Source organism: Scylla paramamosain, unplaced genomic scaffold (assembly GCF_035594125.1).
Source record: "Scylla paramamosain isolate STU-SP2022 unplaced genomic scaffold, ASM3559412v1 Contig3, whole genome shotgun sequence".
NCBI classification, from domain to species: Eukaryota; Metazoa; Arthropoda; class Malacostraca; order Decapoda; family Portunidae; genus Scylla; species Scylla paramamosain.
In genome coordinates this window covers 1877106-1895000 of record NW_026973668.1, presented here as the reverse complement: position 1 = coordinate 1895000, position 17895 = coordinate 1877106, and the positions used below count along the sequence as shown (strand labels likewise).

Here is a 17895-nt window from a genome sequence, read left to right as displayed (position 1 = left end):
CAGCCAGGAGTCCAACGTTCAATTTTTCTGAGCAGTGCCATGATACGTTTCTGCAGAGCTGCCCGGCCTGGGGGAAACACCACTGTTACCACAAGCACCACTGTTACCACAACCACTGTTACAACCACTGCTGTTATGCTACAGGTGGGTGAATGCTGTTGTGACCTGTTCTCATCAATACAGGGAGAATGATGGGTAATTTTCCTGCCATTCAAGATACAGTGAATAGAATATACGTAAAATATCATGAGGCATTGTATTATCCTATCAACACTGTGTTACGTTAATGGGCGATCTCTCTCTCCATCTACACTATAGTTGAATATACATGTACATTATTTTCTTTCCTATAAATACTATGATGAATAAATTATACTCCTATCATTATACATGTACATTATTTTCTTTCCTATAAACACTATGATGAATAAATTATGCATGTGCTCCTTTTCCTCTGCAGTAAGTACAGCAATAGATGACTGTGGCAGCTTTCATGATTTTCTCCTCTATAAATACTATGAAGAATTGTATATAATCCTATCATTCTAAAATAAGATATGTGCTCAGTTTCCCTTGCAACAAGTACAGCAATGGATGACTTGTAGCTTTCATGATTTTCTCTATAAATGCAATCAAGAATAAATTACATATATGCCTACCACTACAAAATAAAATGATACATGTGCCCAGTTTCCTCTGCAATAAACACAGCAATTTAGATGACTGTGGCAAGGTTTCCAACAACAACAAAATCTTTCCTTTTGTCTTGTCCACCGGGTAACGTGTACACAGGAATCTAGCGACCTTGATCCGTTCAACGACTCAGTTCGCAAAAAAATACAATTGAAAGTTACAAAATGCATCAAAAAAAGAAAAGAATAAAAAACACACACACACACACACACACACACACACACACACACCAGTCCATTTCTACAGATCACACAGATAGTGGGTTTTTCCGCACTGCTCTGCCTGGCGATGGTGGAAGCATGGACGCCATTCTCGTGCTCCACCTTCACTTCTTTCTTGAATACCACAGTAATCCACTTATTGCTACTTCCACTTCACTCCAGGAGCCACAATAATGACAAAAAACAACTTAATTAGGCCAGAAAATACTTGTTCGGCAGCCATGATGACTGAAACAGCTCAACGACAGCAGTAAGTACTTGTCTCACCAGCCATGACGACGGTAGTGACTCGTTACGGGCACAAAAATACTTGTTCTCGGCAAAAACAACTCAAAAGCCACAAAATAATTGCCCAGAAGCCACAATGATGACAAAAACAACTCACAACACCACAAAATAACTGCCCAGAAGCCACAATGATGACAAAAACAACTCAAAACACCACAAAATAACTGCCCAGAAGCCACAATGATGACAAAAACAACTCAAAACACCACAAAATAATTGTTCAGAAGCCACAATGATAACAAAAACAACTCAAAACACCACAAAATAACTGCCCAGAAGCCACAATGATGACAAAAACAACTCAAAAAGCCACAAAATAAATGTCCAGAAGCCACAAGGACTAAAATAAGAGACCCGAAAAGACACAAAGAGGTGATGCGTACAAACACACCGCTCGAAGGAACACCTCTCACGGCATGTTCGTTGATATCTTTCAGTTTTACGTATGCGAAGAAATGTAAAAAAAAAGATAACGAACCAAAACAAACAAACAAATAACAAACAATAAAAAAATATATATAAAAACCAAAAAAACAAATCAGTAAATTCTCTCTCTCTCTCTCTCTCTCTCTCTCTCTCTCTCCTCACCCTGCTGCTGTTGACTGTAAATCCTGGACTCCAGAGACGCTGCACAACGAACAAGGGGAGAGACAATTCAGTTACTTACATTAGAGATATTAGTTAGGTGTGAATGAGTTAAGGGGGAGGTGAGGGAAGGAGGGGTGGGAGGAGGGAGGGGGTGAGCGATGAGGTGGGGTTCTGATGGCCCTCTCCATCCACCCCTCCCCCTCTCTCTCTCTCTCCTCTCGTGTTTCCAGATTTGTATATGAAGTTTTTGATAGTGATAGAGGAAGGAAGGGAGGGAGGGAGGGAGGGAGGAAGAAGACATAAGAATTGTAAAGATAACTGTACCAAATGAAGGAAGGAAGGAAGGAAGGATGAAAGAAGGGAAAAACAGACACAAGAATTGAAAGATAACTATACCAAATGAAGGAAGAAAGGAAGGAAGGATGAAAGAAGGAAAAACAGACACAAGAATTGAAAGATAACTATGAAATGAAGGAAGGAAGGAAGGAAGGATGAAAGAAGGAAAAACAGACACAAGAATTGAGATAACTGTACCAAATGAAGGAAGAAAGGAAGGATAAAGACAAGAAAAAAAAATTAGATCAAGAAAAAAGAAAGAATGAAGAAAACTTGATAAAACAAAGAAAGGAAGAAAGGAAGGATAAAACAGACAGGAATAGAAAAAAATATACAAACAAAGAAAAAGAAAATAAAAAAAGAGAAAGAAAAACATAACTTGACAAACCCCATTCCCGTTTCCCATTTCCCCTTACCCCCCCTGCCCCCCAAACACCCACCAGTGGTCAGAATAGTAGAAGCAGCAGCCAGTTCCTGATAGACGTGGTAATTGGGCAGGAGGTACGTGACAGTCGCAGTGACCTCATCCCAAACGCAGCGAATGTCAGCCTCCTCACACAGCAGGGCAAAGCAGGACATCGCCACCAGCACTGCGTCGATGTCAATGCTCCACAGGTACACCAAAAACACCACCTGGGGGAGAGGGAGAGGGAGAGAGGGAGAGAGGGAGAGAGAACATGTAGTCTATCCCACCTCTGCTGTCACTAAATGTTTACGTCAGAGAGAGAAAAGAGGGTGTTTCATTGAGGTGTGTGTGTGTGTGTGTGTGTGTGTGTGTGTGTGTGTGTGAATTTACCAGGAAAAAACATGAAGGGAAGCGCAAGTGCGAAAACAAGAGAAAAAACAGGAAGATTGGTGATGTCTGTGCGTGCGTTAACAATTCAGCAACTCTACCACCCCCCTCCCACACACACACACACACACACACACACACACACACACACACAGGTGCGCACATACCTCCAGCTTGATGTGCGCCTGTTTGCAGATGGCCGTGTACGCGCCAATGTTGCAGTTGGCGTAATCTTTGTGTCGTAGAAGGAAGGCGTTTCTGCACACTAAAATTTCTCTAAGCCACTTTAAAATCTCCGAGTAATTTGCAATGTGGTGCTGGACGAGTTTCTGCGAGATGGAGAACAGCACCTGCGAACTGTGGGAGAGAGGGAGAGGGAGTGAGTGAGTGTGTGTGTGTGTCTGTGTGTGGGGGAGAGGTGTTAGGTTAGGTTAAGTGTGGGAGAGGATGAATTAGGTTAGGTTAGGTTAGGTTAGGTTAGGTTAGGTTAGGTTAAGTTAGGTTAGGTTAGGTTGGGTTAGGTTAGGTTAGGTTAGGTTAAGTTAGGTTGGGTTAGGTTAGGTTAGGTTAGGTTAGGTTAAGTTAGGTTAGGTTAGGTTAGGTTAGGTTAGGTTAGGTTAAGTTAGGTTAGGTTGGGTTAGGTTAGGTTAGGTTAGGCAGGGGATGAATTAAATTTGGTTAGGTTAGGTTAGGTTAGGCAGGGGATGAATTAAATTTGGTTAGGTTAGGTTAGGTTAGGTTAGGTTAGGTTAAGTTAGGTTAGGTTAGGTTAGGCAGGGGATGAATTAAGTTTGGGTTGGTCTGGCTAGGTTTAGATTAGATTACATTAGATTATTAGATTAAATTACGTTGGATTAGATTAAGTTACGTTAGGCTATATTAAGTTAGAAGACACACACAAACACACACACGCACACACCTGACATCCCAGAAGGTGTTAATGGGTGCCTCTGGGTTCCACATTTCTATCTTCTCTGGTTGGTGGAGGACAAGCAGGGCCTCCATCGCCTCGGCAGCCACGTCGGGCATGGACGCGTTGTGCACCAGGGACACCAGGCCGTTGATCAGCTCTAGGGTGGAGCTCTGGATCTCGTGCCCTGCCTTGCCCTGGTTCTGACAAAGAGTTGGTGAGGCAGGGAGTGTGTGGGGCACGGGTGGGGGTGTGTGTGTGTGTGTGTTTAGGTATGTTTGTGTATGTGTTTATGGGGTGTTTAGAGGTGTGTGTGTGTGTGTGTGTGTTTAGAGGTATATGCATGCATGTCTATATATCTCCACAGCACGCACGCACGCACACACACAAACAGCAACTCACGTTCAACATAAGCATGGGATCAGCGTGGATGAGCCGAACCATCCACAGCAGGAGATTCTTGTAGGATGGAGATTCATCGGAAGGTTTGTCGGATGGCTTCTCCTTAAACTTGAGAGTGAAGCCCTGTGAGAGAGAGAGAGAGAGAGAGAGTGAGGTTACATCTTTCTTTCTATTGTACAATTGGGATGCTGTGTGGAGGAGGACAGGACAAGGAGACCAGTGGGAAGGCTGTGGAAGGCCTGTGGATGGTGTGTGGAGGAGGACAGGGCAAGGAGACCAGTGGGAAGGCTGTGGAAGGCCTGTGGATGGTGTGTGGAGGAGGAAAGGACAAGGAGACCAGTGGGAAGGCTGTGGAAGGCCTGGGGATGCTGTGTGGAGGAGGACAGGGCAAGGAGACCAGTGGGAAGGCTGTGGAAGGCCTGAAAAAACACATTCTCCTCCTCTGCCTCCGCCACACACACACACACACACACACACACACACACACACACACACACACACCTGTATCATCCTGAGGGGTGTCTGTGGGATGCAGCCCTGGGTCACCTTGTTCAGCGTGTCAGTAAACATTGACCTTAATTCGCTTGACTTGCTGTACACAATGTCAATTTGAGGCCACCATGGTAACCTGGGCTGGGTCACGATCCTGTGGGGAGAGGGGAGGTGAGCTGTGGGGTCACTGGGGGTCATGTCATAGGTACACACACACACACACACACACCTGTAGAGAGCTGGGAAGAAAAGTTAGATTAGGCTAGCACCCCACACACACACACACACACACACACACACACACTCACTGACCTGTAGAGGGAGCTGACGAGGACAAAATGGTAGGTGGGGGGAGAGTTAGGGTTGAGGCAGACCTTGAGTGCCTCGTTGTTGTGGGGCAGGATGCGGAACAGCGACACGAAGCAGTCAATCATAAGGTCCACGTCTTGGAAGATGTACGCCTGCACTCGCGTAAACGGCTTCACTATGTTGAACAGCAGGTTCTGCGGCGACACAGGCAGGTCAGGGCACACCACGCCAGGGCAGGCCAGGCCAGGGCAAGCAAGGCAAGTGTGGTGTGGTTGAATGTGGTGTACTGTGGTGTAGTGTAGTGTAGTGAGGTTAGTTTCTGTGGATCAATGGGAGTTGGAATCTATTTATTTATTTTAATGTGAATTTGTTAATGCAAGCTAACCCAAGCTGACCTAACCTGACCCAACCTAACCTGACCCAATCTAACCTAACTCAACCTAACTTAACTCAACTTAATCTGCCCCCACCTAACCTAACCTAACCCAACCCGACCTGACCTGACCTAGCATGACCCAGCCTCACCTTGAGTTCGCTGATAACACTGGTGACCAACGCAAACACAACATTATTGGAGTCGTTGATATTTATATACGTGGCAATCTTGCACAGCTTCACACAGGTGACTGCCGCAGCTTCAGTCAGGTGTCTACTGGTGTTGTGAGGTATCAGAGCCTTCTTCAGCTGGTCAATAAACTGCTTCTTCTTAAAATGACGCTGGGAACAGGGGGCGCCCGCATCTGCGTTCACAATCTCCTCTAGAACTTTCTGTTGTGGGTCAGAGAAGTGTTGGGTTAGGTTATGCTAGGATAGGTTAAGCCAGCCTAAGTCACACAGCATCCCAAGGCCTTCCACAGCCTTCCCACTGGTCTCCTTGTCCTGTCCTACTCCACACAGCATCCACAGGCCTTCCACAGCCTTCCCACTGGTCTCCTTGTCCTGTCATCCTCCACACAGCATCCACAGGCCTTCCACAGCCTTCCCACTGGTCTCCTTGCCCTGTCCTCCTCCACACAGCATCCACAGGCCTTCCACAGCCTTCCCACTGGTCTCCTTGTCCTGTCCTCCTCCACACAGCATCCACAGGCCTTCCACAGCCTTCCCACTGGTCTCCTTGTCCTGTCCTCCTCCACACACCATCCCTAGGCCTTCCACAGCCTTCCCACTGGTCTCCTTGTCCTGTCCTCCTCCACACAGCATCCACAGGCCTTCCACAGCCAAGCAACGATACTAACAGACAAAACACACACTCAGCCACCCTCACAGACACACTCACCGGGCACAGCACAAGCAGCATGATCTGAAGCGGCCAGACAACTGCCCTCTTCTTGTTGTTCTCGGCAAAGCTGTCCAGGTGCTCAAACATGGCCTCACAACACTTGGCCAGCTCGTCGTTCCTTCTTTTCTGTTTGGGGGAGAGAGAGAGAGAGGGAGAATGGAGTCAAGTTAGGTTACTACATACATACATATACACACACACACGTTACATTAGGTTTGTATACACACAGATTAAGTTAGAATAGACTAGGGTAGGTCCAAACGAACAAACAAACAAACAAACAAACAAACAAACAAACACACACACACACACACACACACTAACACAAAAAAAAAAAAAAAAAAAAAAAAAAAAAAAAAAAAAAATTAGTAGGCTAGGATAGGTTCAAACACACACACAAACACACACCTGCAGGTCGGCAAATTCGTTGGGGTAGGTGTCCATCCAATTCCATATAGCTTTCTCCATAGAGGACATCAATACAATCTGTGCCTTCTTGCTCAGACTGCGAAATTTTTGAATGGTCTCTGTGAAGGAAAGATTAAATTGTTACTCTGCTCATAATACAACTTTTTTTTTTCATCTATTTTTCTTCCTAATACACAAACTTTTTTTTTTTTCTTTGTTTTTTGTTTTTGTAAGTGTGAAGAAAGATTAAATTGTTACTCTGCTCATAATACAACTTTTTTTTTCATTTATTTTTCTTCCTAATACACAAACTTTTTTTTTTCTTTGTTTTTTGTTTTTGTATGTGTGAAGAAAGATTAAATTGTTACTCTGCTCATAATACAACTTTTTTTTTCATTTATTTTTCTTCCTAATACACAAACTTTTTTTTTTTCTTTGTTTTTTTTTGTATGTGTGAAGGAAAGATTAAATTGTTACTCTGCTCGTAATACAATTTTTTTTCATTTATTTTTCTTCCTAATACACAAACTATTATTTTTTTTGTTTTCTTTGTTTTTTTTTTTGTTTTTTTTTGTATGTGTGAAGAAAGATTAAATTATCTGCCCGTAATACAATTTTTTTTCATTTATTTTTCTTCCTAATACACAAACTATTATTTTTTTGTTTTCTTTGTTTTATTTTTTTTTTTTTTTTGTATGTGTGAAGAAAGATTACATTGTTACTCTGCTCATAATACAACTTTTTTTTTTTCATCTATTTTTCTTCCTAATACACAAACTATTATTTTTTTTTCTTTTTTTTTTCTCTTTTTTTTTGTATGTGTGAAGGAAAGATTAAATTATCTGCTCATAATACAACTTTTTTTTCATTTATTTTTCTTCCTAATACACAAACTATTATTATTATTTTTTTTTTTTGTATGTGTGAAGAAAGATTACATTGTTACTCTGCTCATAATACAACTTTTTTTTCATTTATTTTTCTTCCTAATACACAAACTATTATTTTTTTTTGTTTTCTTTGTTTTTTTTTTGTTTTTTTTGTTTTTGTATGTGTGAAGAAAAGATTACATTGTTACTCTGCTCATAATACAACTTTTTTTTTTCATTTATTTTTCTTCCTAATACACAAACTATTATTTTTTTTGTTTTCTTTGTTTTTTTTTGTTTTTTTTGTATGTGTGAAGCAAAGATTAAATTGTTACTCTGCTCATAATACAACTTTTTTTTTTCATTTATTTTTCTTCCTAATACACAAACTATTATTTTTTTTGTTTTCTTTGTTTTTTTTTTTTTTTTTTTTTTTTTGTATGTGTGAAGAAAGATTAAAGTGTTACTCTGCTCGTAATACAATTTTTTTTCATTTAGTTTTGTTCCTAATACACAAACACCTATTATTATTTTTTATTATTTGTTTTGTTATTTTTTTTCTTTTCTTTTGTGTGTGTGTGAAGGAAAGATTAAATTGTTACTCTGCTTGCAATAGTTTTTTTTTCATTTAGTTTTCTTCCTAATACACAAACAACTATTATTTTATTATTTTTTGTTTTCTTTGTTTTTTTTTTCTTTTCTTTTTGTGTGTGAAGGAAAGATTAAATTATTAATCTGCTCTCAATGTTTTTTCTTCCTTAAATAGTTGCTCTAAAGTTTTTTTTTATTTATTTTCTTCCTAATACAAAAACACCTCATTTTTATTTTTACTGTTCTTCTCTTTTTCCTTTCTTTTGTGTGTGTATTAAGAAATTTCACTGTTAATCTGCTTTCTTTATTTTTTTCTTAATAAACAAACAATCTCTATTATTATTTTCTTCTTTTCTTCTTTTTTCTTTGCAAGTCTGTACGAAGGAAAGGTTTAACGGTTACTCTGCTCTCAATACAAGCAAGTCTTTTCTCTATTTCTCTCCTCCTTTCTTTTCTTTTTGTACAGTTCATCTCAAGGGAAACAACAATTATTACCCTCCTTTCTGTACACCCAAACATTATTTCCTTCAATATGTGTTTTTTTATTATTTTCTTCCTTAATACACAAAATACATCTTTTTACTCCTCCTCTCTTTCTTTTCTTGTGTTTCCTTTGGTCTGTGTCAAGGGAAAATCTAATTATTACTTCTATTCAACATAAACAAGTCTTTTTCTTCGTTCTTTCTCCTCTAAACACACAAATATATCTTTTTTTTAAGTTTCCTCTTCTCTTCTTTCATTTTCTTTGGTCTGTGTCAAGCGAACATTAATTATTACCTCTGTTTAATACAAATGAGTCTTTTTCTTTATTTCTCCTCCACACACACACACAAATATCCTTTTTTTTTTAGTTTCCTCTCCCCTTCTTCACGTTTTCTATGGTCTGCATCAAGGGAACATCAATTACTGCTTTTTATTCAACACAAACAAGTCCTTCTCTTTTCTTCCTCCTCCTGACACACAAACACATCTTTTTAATTCTCTTCTTAGTCCTTCTCCCTCCCCACCAGTTAACACCACACCTTCAAACACTTCACAGCCACACAATCAATCTCAAACAGAAATACAAACAGAAATACACTCTTTTTCGCCATCATCTTCCTTGTACACACTTGCAATGCCTTCACACACTGCTTCTGCTGCTGCTAACTACGCTGTGCTGCACCAAGGGGGTTAAACTTCACGCCAAAGAGAGAAATGACACTTAGAATCTACGTGATCCCTTGACACTTAGTTCGTTAAGGTCTAAATCTAATGTTACGTTATCTAATCTAATGTTAAGGTTAAAATCTAATGAAAGACTTTAAGACAACAGCCGTAAGACGCACTAAGAACCTGTAATCTCAGCGTAAACAGCATCACTAGACAGTTAAACAGCCACCTTCACTACACACACAAACACACACACACACACAGTTGGCAACCCACCAGTGAGCAGTTTGACGAGTCTGTTGACGTCGATGTTGATGTGCTGGATCAACTCAATGTCTGTGAAGTCTGGGCTCTCCTCTGTATTACTCATGCTTAGCTCCTGCAGCCTGTGGAGGAGGAGGAGGAGGAGGAGGAGGAGGAGGAGAGGGAGAAGAAAATAATTAGTTTAGTCTTTGCATTTGGTAACCAGCTGCCACAAAAAACACCACAATTCAGAACACACACACACACACACACACACACACACACACACACACACACCTCCAAGAGTGGGCAGAGCTGTGCGGCAGTGAAGCAATGGAGACACAGCAGCAGGCAACACACCCGCACTCAATGGCCAGTGTCTGAAGGTACACAGCGACAGGAACACTAAAGAAACGCGCTGTGGATGCTGGCCACGCGACACTGTTACCAACTATGGGGTGCTCCACCTACTGCTGTGCTTCCTGTGCTTCACTTCAACACAGACCCACACAGCACTGACACACACACACACAGCACAAGCCTCTCAACATGCTCCTTAGGCTCACCGTTTTCTTTGACGGCCATTTTTCGCGCCACCAACTGATTACAAAAATGTGACATGCGATTCCAACGTGAAGCTAACACACACACACACACACACACACGCACACACACACACACGCACCTGACAGAGATCCTGCTGAACACCACCGAGAAATTATTGAGGCTGAGAGCAAACAGGACCTTCGATGCCAAAGCCTTCACCTGCACCACCATGTTGTTCTCCGCTGGGAGGTCTGCGGGGGGTGACAGGAGGTGAGGCGATGGGTGATGGGAGATGAAGGGGTGGGAGGCAAAGACACGTTAACCTTACTGACCTCGTTAAGTCGTTTGCTAACATTTCCGACCAGTGACATAAACAACAGACAGGTTTTTCGTTATCTACACTACATGAGCTAAGAGACTGTAGTGATGATGTGTCTGAATGCGAGGAAAAGTTGGCAACCACGCAAAGGATGGATGCCCCCAACCTGACCTGACCTGACACACACCAATCACCTTAAGAGTCTCACACAACACACACCCTTCCTTCCTTCCTTCCTTCCTCCTCCTCTTCTTCTTCCTCCTCCTAACCTATCCACTGTCTCCCTTCTGGTCTTTCTACTTATTCAAATTTTATCTCTTCCTCCTCCTCCTCCTCTTCTTCCTCCTCCTAACCTATCCACTGTCTCCCTTCTGGTCTTTCTACTTATTCAAATTTTATCTCTTCCTCCTCCTCCTCCTCTTCTTCCTTCTAATTAATCTGACAATCCCTCTTCCTAATTTAACGTAAGCTAAGTCTACCTCTTCCTAACCTAACTTAACCTAACTACCCTCCCTCGTAACCTAACAGCCTAATAATCCAACCTAACCTAACCTAACCTAACTACCCTCTCCAAACCTAACCTAACCTAACCACACCTAACCTAACCTGTTCCTCCCCCCCCTCCCCCACCCAAGCCGCTCACCAATGAACTGCAGTGTCTCCCGTAGCAGCATCTTCACATTCATGGCCTCGTCGCGGGTGGTGTCCTTGGGCTGGGACGACAAGCACTTTTCCAGCGTGTCCAGCACTATCAGAAGGCTCTCGTAGTAATTCTTCTCAAAGTCTGGGCCGTGCGGACGCTGTGGAAGAGAGGGGTGCGGGTGGTGTGGTTAACTGTGGTGAGGGGAGAGGGGGTGTGGAGAGATTGGGCTATGTTAGGAGAAAGAGGTGGAAGGAATAGTTAGGGGGGGAGGAGGAGGAGGAGGAGGAGGAGGAGGAATAGTCAGATTTGGATAGCAGATGAAAGGATAGAGTTGGGCTGTGTTGGGCTGGATTGTGTTGGGCTAGATTGGGCTGAGTTGGGCTAGGTTTGGCTGTGTTGGGCTGAATTGGGCTAGGTTTGGCAGTGTTGGGCTGGATTGGGCTAGGTTTGGCTGTGTTGGGCTGGATTGGGCTAGGTTTGGCTGTGTTGGGCTGGATTGGGCTTTGTTAGGCTGGATTAGGCTGGGACAGACTGGGTTGGGCTAGGATAGACTATGTTGGGCTGGGTTGGGCTGGGTTAAGCTGTGTTGGGCTGGATTGGGCTAGGTTGGGCTGGACACATCCCAATACATTAATTCCACTCCCTAATGTCTTTGAGAGTAAACCAGTTATCTTATTTTAAAATGTGAACTATTATTACTTAGAATTACACTTAGAATTACACACACAGAATTACACACACACACACACACACACACACACTTACCATGTCGTTGACCTTCTGCAGTATCTTGTACAGGCCAGAGATAACGAGGGAGAACTTGTAACGACTAATTCGCACCAGGCAGTCCTTGTTCTGCTCCACGTTGAACTTTGAGTGCTGTGTCTGCGGCCCGGTGCGACATGGCAGCTGTGGAGGAGTTAGGTTAGGTTAGGTGTGGCTTTTTTTGATGTTTGTTCATTATTTTTTTTTTTCCTTGGTTTGGTTTGGTTTGGTTAAGTTAGGTTAGGTTAGGTTAGGTTAGGTTAGCTTAAGTTAGGTTAGGTTAGGTTAGGTTAGGTTAGGTTAAGTTAAGTTAGGTTAGGTTAGGTTAGGTTAGGTTAAGTTAGGTTAGGTTAGGTTAGGTTAGGTTAAGTTAGGTTAGGTTAGGTTAGGCTAGGTTAGGTTAAGTTAGGTTAGGTTAGGTTAGGTTAAGTTAGGTTAGGTTAGGTTAGGTGTGGCTTTTTTTGACGTTTGTTCATTATTTTTTTTTTCCCTTGGTTTGGTTTGGTTAAGTTAGGTTAGGTTAGGTTAGGTTAGGTTAAGTTTGATTAGGTTAAGTTAGGTTAGGTTAAGTTTGGTTAGGTTAGGTTAGGTTAGGTTAGGTTAGGTTAGGTTAAGTTAGGTTAGGTTAGGTTAGGTTAAGTTAGGTTAAGTTAGGTTAGGTTAAGTGTAGTTAGTTAGGTTAGGTTAGGTTTGGTTTGGTTAGGTTAGGTTAGGTTAGGTTAAGTTAGGTTAAGTTACGTTAGGTTAAGTGTAGTTAGTTAGGTTAGGTTAGGTTAGGTTTGGTTTGGTTAGGTTAGGTTAGGTTTGGTTAGGTTAGGTTTGGTTAGGTTAGGTTAGGTTAGGTTAAGTGTAGTTAGGTTAGGTTAGGTTAGGTTAGGTTAGGTTTCTTTCCCTTTTGTTTGATTTGGTTTGGTTAAGTAAGACAAGCATGGAATAATATATTAGATTAGATTAGCTTCATCAAATTATAGGTTAGTTAAGCTCATGAAATCACATGTCATTGCTGCTGTGGTGAACGGTCACTGTTCTTCTCCTAAATCTACTAACAGTGGTGTTCCTCAGGGTTCTGTCCTGTCACCCACTCTCTTCCTATTATTCATCAATGACCTTCTAAACCAAACTTGTTGTCCTATCCACTCCTACGTTGATGACACCACCCTGCACTTTTCAAGGTCTTTTGGTTGCCGTCCAGCCCTTCAGGAAGTAAACAGTTCACGCAGGGAAGCCGCAGAATGCTTGACTTCTGATCTCAGTAAAGTTTCTGATTGTGGCAAAGCAAACTTGGTATTGTTCAATGCCTCAAAAACTCAATTCCTGCATCTATCAGCTGGACACAACCTTCCAGACAACTATCCCCTCTTCTTCAATGACACTCAACTGTCCCCCTCTTCTACACTGAACATCCTCAGTCTGTCCTTTACTTATAATCTGAACTGCAAACTTCACATCTCATCTCTTGCTAAAACAGATTCTACGAAGTTTGGCGTTCTAAGATGTCTCCGCCAGTTTTTCTCACCCCCCCCAGCTGCTAACTCTACAGGGGCCTTATCCGTCCATGTATGGAGTATGCTTCACATGTCTGGGGGGTTCCACTCATACTGCTCTGCCAGACAGGGTGGAATCAAAAGCTTCTCGTCTCATCAACTTCTCTCCTCTAACTGACTGTCTTCACCCTCTCTCTCTCCTCTAACTGACTGTCTTCAGCACCCCCCCCCTCTCTCTCTCTCTCTGACTCCCAGCCAAACTCAAGACAAAGCTAATGACAAGATGACAGGTAAATATGGCCGTCTGTTGACACTGCAATGAATGACAATGACAGATGACAGAGATGACAGATGGACAGACATGACAAGTTTGTTTACACCCCAGTTAATGACAAAGCTGACACATTAACAACTTTACGACGACGTGAACGGCTGACAGATGAACAACAGACATGGCAGTGACGTTGCCGAGAGTTGGCAGTGACGGGATGACAGTGACGCCAGCAGGAAGGAAAAAAAAAGGAAGAAAAAGGAAGAATGAGACAAGAATGAAGAAAATGAGAGAAATTAAAAAGTACAAAGATTAAAGACAAGATAATGAAGAAATGAAGAAGAAAGTAAGGAAACAGGATGAAAAAAATGAAATAACGATAAATGAAGAAACAGAAGGAAAATATAAAAAAATAAGGAAACAATGAAAAAATGAAGAAATGAAGAGAAAAATAAAGTAGGAAGAACAAAAATAAGGGAAGATAAATGAAGAAATAAGAAGATAGAGAGAATAAATGAAGGAATAAGAGAAACACACAAACATGATGCACATAAATAGGTGAGAGAGATGAAAGGAATAAATGAAGGAATAAGATAAATGACTCTTTCTGTTTATCAATCTCTCTCTCTTCCATTTTTATCTCTTCCTTCTCTTATTACTGTTTCTCCTCCTTCTCCTCCTCCTCCTCTTTGTTATCAGCTTATCTCCTTCCTTCTCTTTCTTTAATAATTGCACAGAAAAGCACAGAAAAATAAATCTATAGGAAATTTTTTAAAAGAACCATATTTTGAAGACAGGGAAAATTCTTAACTTCAAAAAAAATACAAAATGGCTGACGGTTTACCATTAATCGTTTGCTCTGAGACACGAGAGGTGGGTTAAGAGCTTGTTTACGCTGAAAAGATCGGGGCATGACAGGTCGTTTACGTTGAAATGACACAAGCAAATCGGACAGCTTGTTTACGCTGAAAAGATCGGGGCATGACAGCTTGTTTACGCTAAAATGACGCAGGCAAGACAGACCGCTCGTTTACGCTGAATAGGGAGAAGCACGACAGATAGAATGTCTTGTTTACACAGAAATAATGAATAAAATTAAATGAGGGGTGACGAACATGATAGATGGATCCTAATGTTTTGCAATTAAATGAAAGACAGTGAAAAATATGAAGGATGAATATGACAAGTTTGTTTACACTGAAATGAATAACACTGCCCATTATTCTGAAACTCTCTCTCTCTCTCTCTCTCTCTCTCTCTCTCTCTCTCTAAGCACAACAGTTTTTCAAGGCCACAGAGATGACTAGCCTGGTTGTCAAGAGTGTTTCTCCTGTTCATAATGTAGAAATGTTGTTAATCTGTCACCAGAACCCTAAAAACACCCTTAAAAACCCGCGGCACTTCAACTACAGCCTTTGCAATGTAGAAAATGTTGTTAATCTGTCACCACAACCCTAAAAACACCCTTAAAAACCCGCGGCACTTCAACTACAGCCTTTGCAATGTAGAAATGTTGTTAATCTGTCACCACAACCCTAAAAACACCCTTAAAAACCCACGGCACTTCAACTACAGCCTTTGCAATGTAGAAATGTTGTTAATCTGTCACCACAACCCTAAAAACACCCTTAAAAACCCGCGGCACTTCAACTACAGCCTTTGCAATGTAGAAATGTTGTTAATCTGTCACCACAACCCTAAAAACACCCTTAAAAACCCGCGGCACTTCAACTACAGCCTTTGCAATGTAGAAATGTTGTTAATCTGTCACCACAACCCTAAAAACACCCTTAAAAACCCGCGGCACTTCAACTACAGCCTTTGCAATGTAGAAATGTTGTTAATCTGTCACCACAACCCTAAAAACACCCTTAAAAACCCGCGGCACTTCAACTACAGCCTTTGCAATGTAGTGAAGATGTGGCGTGGATGTGTCACAGAATACAGCTTGACACAATCACTTGACAATAATGACAGCCGAACGACCACTTCCCTGCCATTACTGTACTGCATCACAAGACAAAACACACATTTGACAGTTAAGGAACACAAACAGGTTGGAGACATGTTAGGGTTGTTAAATAAAGGATCACCATTGTTATCTGTAAATATGTAGTGTTTGTTAGGTTAGGTTAGGTTAGGTTAGGTCATCGTTAGGCTTGTCACAGAGAGAGAGAGAGAGAGAGAGAGAGAGAGAGAGAGAGAGAGAGAGAGAGAGAGAGAGAGAGAGAGAGAGAGAGAGAGAGTGTTAACCTAACCTAAACAACTATTAATCATCGTTGAATCCATCATTATTACTACTGTCACAAACACACACACACACACACACATACACACGCACACTAACCCCAACAAACACACACACTCACACACACATACACACACGCAGGCCCATTCACAGCAACCCTATGACAGACACACAAACAGCCAAACACAGACCCCAAGACACACGCACACACACACAAACACACACAGCCAGCTCCCCACACACACACACACACAGACAGACAGACAGACAGACAGCCCCACAACACACAACACACAACTTGCCTGTTCTTCAAACCGAATCATAAGAGCGGTAACCCACTCGACTGGCTTCTGTGTGGACATGACGAAAAATAACATAGATATCGCAAAATGATCAGTTCCCCTCCACCACCACCACCATCACCACCACCTCCCTGTATCGAACGAATTCACTTGCTTGGGATGGAAGGAGAAAGCGCGCCAAATTCAAAACATGCACAGTTGCCAGCTCGCCGCCACATGAATCGCCTTTCTCTCTGTTCACTCTTGTTTCTTCTTGATATTCCTGTCTTCCTGCATCATTTGTGCTTGGAATATGTTAATTGTTTGTATTATTCTTGTCTTGTTGTGTTTATTGGCTTCCATGTATATTTCTCTCTCTCTCTTTCTGTTTCTTCATCTTTCTATCTCTATCTCAGAATCATTCCTTGTTTCTCCCTATGTTATTGTTCTTCCTCGTTATCTGAGCTTGAAATGGGGTTAATATATGTTGATTAAAGTTTATTGTTTGTTTTAGAGTTTGTGTATTGTTGGATAGATATGTTTTGTTCTCTCTCTCTCTCTCTCTCTCTCTCTCTCTCTCTCTCTCTCTCTCTCTCTCTCTCTCTCTCTCTCTCTCTCTCTCTCTCTTATAATTACTATTTGTATATTTTTGTTTCTCCTTGCCTTTCTTGCTTTCGTTTCTCTCTCTCTCTCTCTCTCTCTCTCTCTCTCTCTCTCTCTCTCTCTCTCTCTCTCTCTCTCTCTCTCTCTCTCTGCTAACTTCGTGTCTTGCAAATATATTCGTTTATTTTCGTTTGTTTTACTCTTTCTCTCTTTCATGTTAATCACTGTCAGCCTGTTACTGTCTTAATATAACAATCTATATAATTAACCCGTAGACCTTCCTTAGTCTACCCTCTAATGCTCTTTTTCTCTCTAGAGATATTTTGTTTATTTCATTCTCTCTTTTTCTGTCTTTCTCTCAATCTCTTTTTCTCTTTCACTGTTAACTTATTCCTGTTTTAATTAGTAACATCATAGCAAGCCTAATTAACTCATATATTTTCTAGTTTATAATTGTTGTATGTTTTTTCATTAAGTTTTCGTTTAATTTCTCTCTCTCTCTCTCTTTCAGCACTTAAATTTATCATTCATATACAAATCGCACCAAGTTTGATTAACTCATATATTCTTTAGTTTTACCTACAATAATTATCTTTCTAAATATCAAGTTTCTGTTTGTTTAATTCAACTTTTCTTTTAAAACACTTAACTTATTAGTCGTACACAAATCTAGTCACTTTATATTCAGTTAATATCTTTCTTAATTTACTATCAAATCCTCCTTTTCTCTCAAAGTTTAGAATATTAATTTGTTCTTACACTTTCCCCTTCTTTCTATTACTTTTAATTTACGAGTCTCTTAAAGTTTAACAGTCCTCATTCACTCGTATCTTTCTTAAGTATGCCATCAAAATTATCCCTTTTTTTTCTGTAAATACTCGTGTGTTTTTATTTATTTTCTTTTTTTATCATTATTAACTGATTAAGTCTTTTCACCCTATTCATTAACATCAATTTCTTCTTTCTTTTCCATTTACGTAATTTAATGAGCGTCTAAAGCACATATATCGCTCACAAACTAAGCTTAACTATATAACCGGAGTCTATTTAATTTAAAAAGGCCACTTTCTTTAATATTTTAAGTATTCTGTCTTATTCTCATTGTTAACAGGCTGCACTGGAAGTCACTGGGGTTTTCAAGATAATTTTTCGTAGTTCTGT

General features: G+C 40.9%; 1 protein-coding gene across 10 annotated transcripts in view; it reads right to left on the bottom strand.

The window, feature by feature from the left end:
* LOC135096329 (neurofibromin-like) overlaps window positions 1-16306 on the bottom strand; it is a 54491-nt gene extending 38185 nt beyond the window's left edge. For 8 of the 10 annotated variants that reach the window (XR_010264686.1, XR_010264687.1, XR_010264688.1 and 5 more), the window contains exons 1-16: window positions 16153-16306; window positions 11848-11991; window positions 11083-11239; window positions 10260-10371; window positions 9608-9717; window positions 6720-6838; window positions 6309-6437; window positions 5558-5800; window positions 5036-5226; window positions 4733-4877; window positions 4232-4354; window positions 3839-4032; window positions 3087-3276; window positions 2567-2759; window positions 1791-1829; window positions 1-67 (exon numbers count right to left, since the gene is read on the bottom strand). The exon at window positions 1-67 is cut by the window's left edge and continues 7 nt beyond it. Coding sequence is in view for 7 of the 10 variants with exons in the window: in XM_063997749.1 (XP_063853819.1) it covers window positions 1-67; window positions 1791-1829; window positions 2567-2759; window positions 3087-3276; window positions 3839-4032; window positions 4232-4354; window positions 4733-4877; window positions 5036-5226; window positions 5558-5800; window positions 6309-6437; window positions 6720-6838; window positions 9608-9717; window positions 10260-10371; window positions 11083-11239; window positions 11848-11991; window positions 16153-16227 (2231 nt within the window). In the remaining 3 variants the exon portion in view is untranslated. The remainder of the gene's footprint in view (window positions 68-1790; window positions 1830-2566; window positions 2760-3086; window positions 3277-3838; window positions 4033-4231; window positions 4355-4732; window positions 4878-5035; window positions 5227-5557; window positions 5801-6308; window positions 6438-6719; window positions 6839-9607; window positions 9718-10259; window positions 10372-11082; window positions 11240-11847; window positions 11992-16152) is intronic. The other 2 variants (XM_063997752.1, XM_063997755.1) reach the window with 2 other exon arrangements.
* Window positions 16307-17895: the final 1589 nt, after the last annotated feature.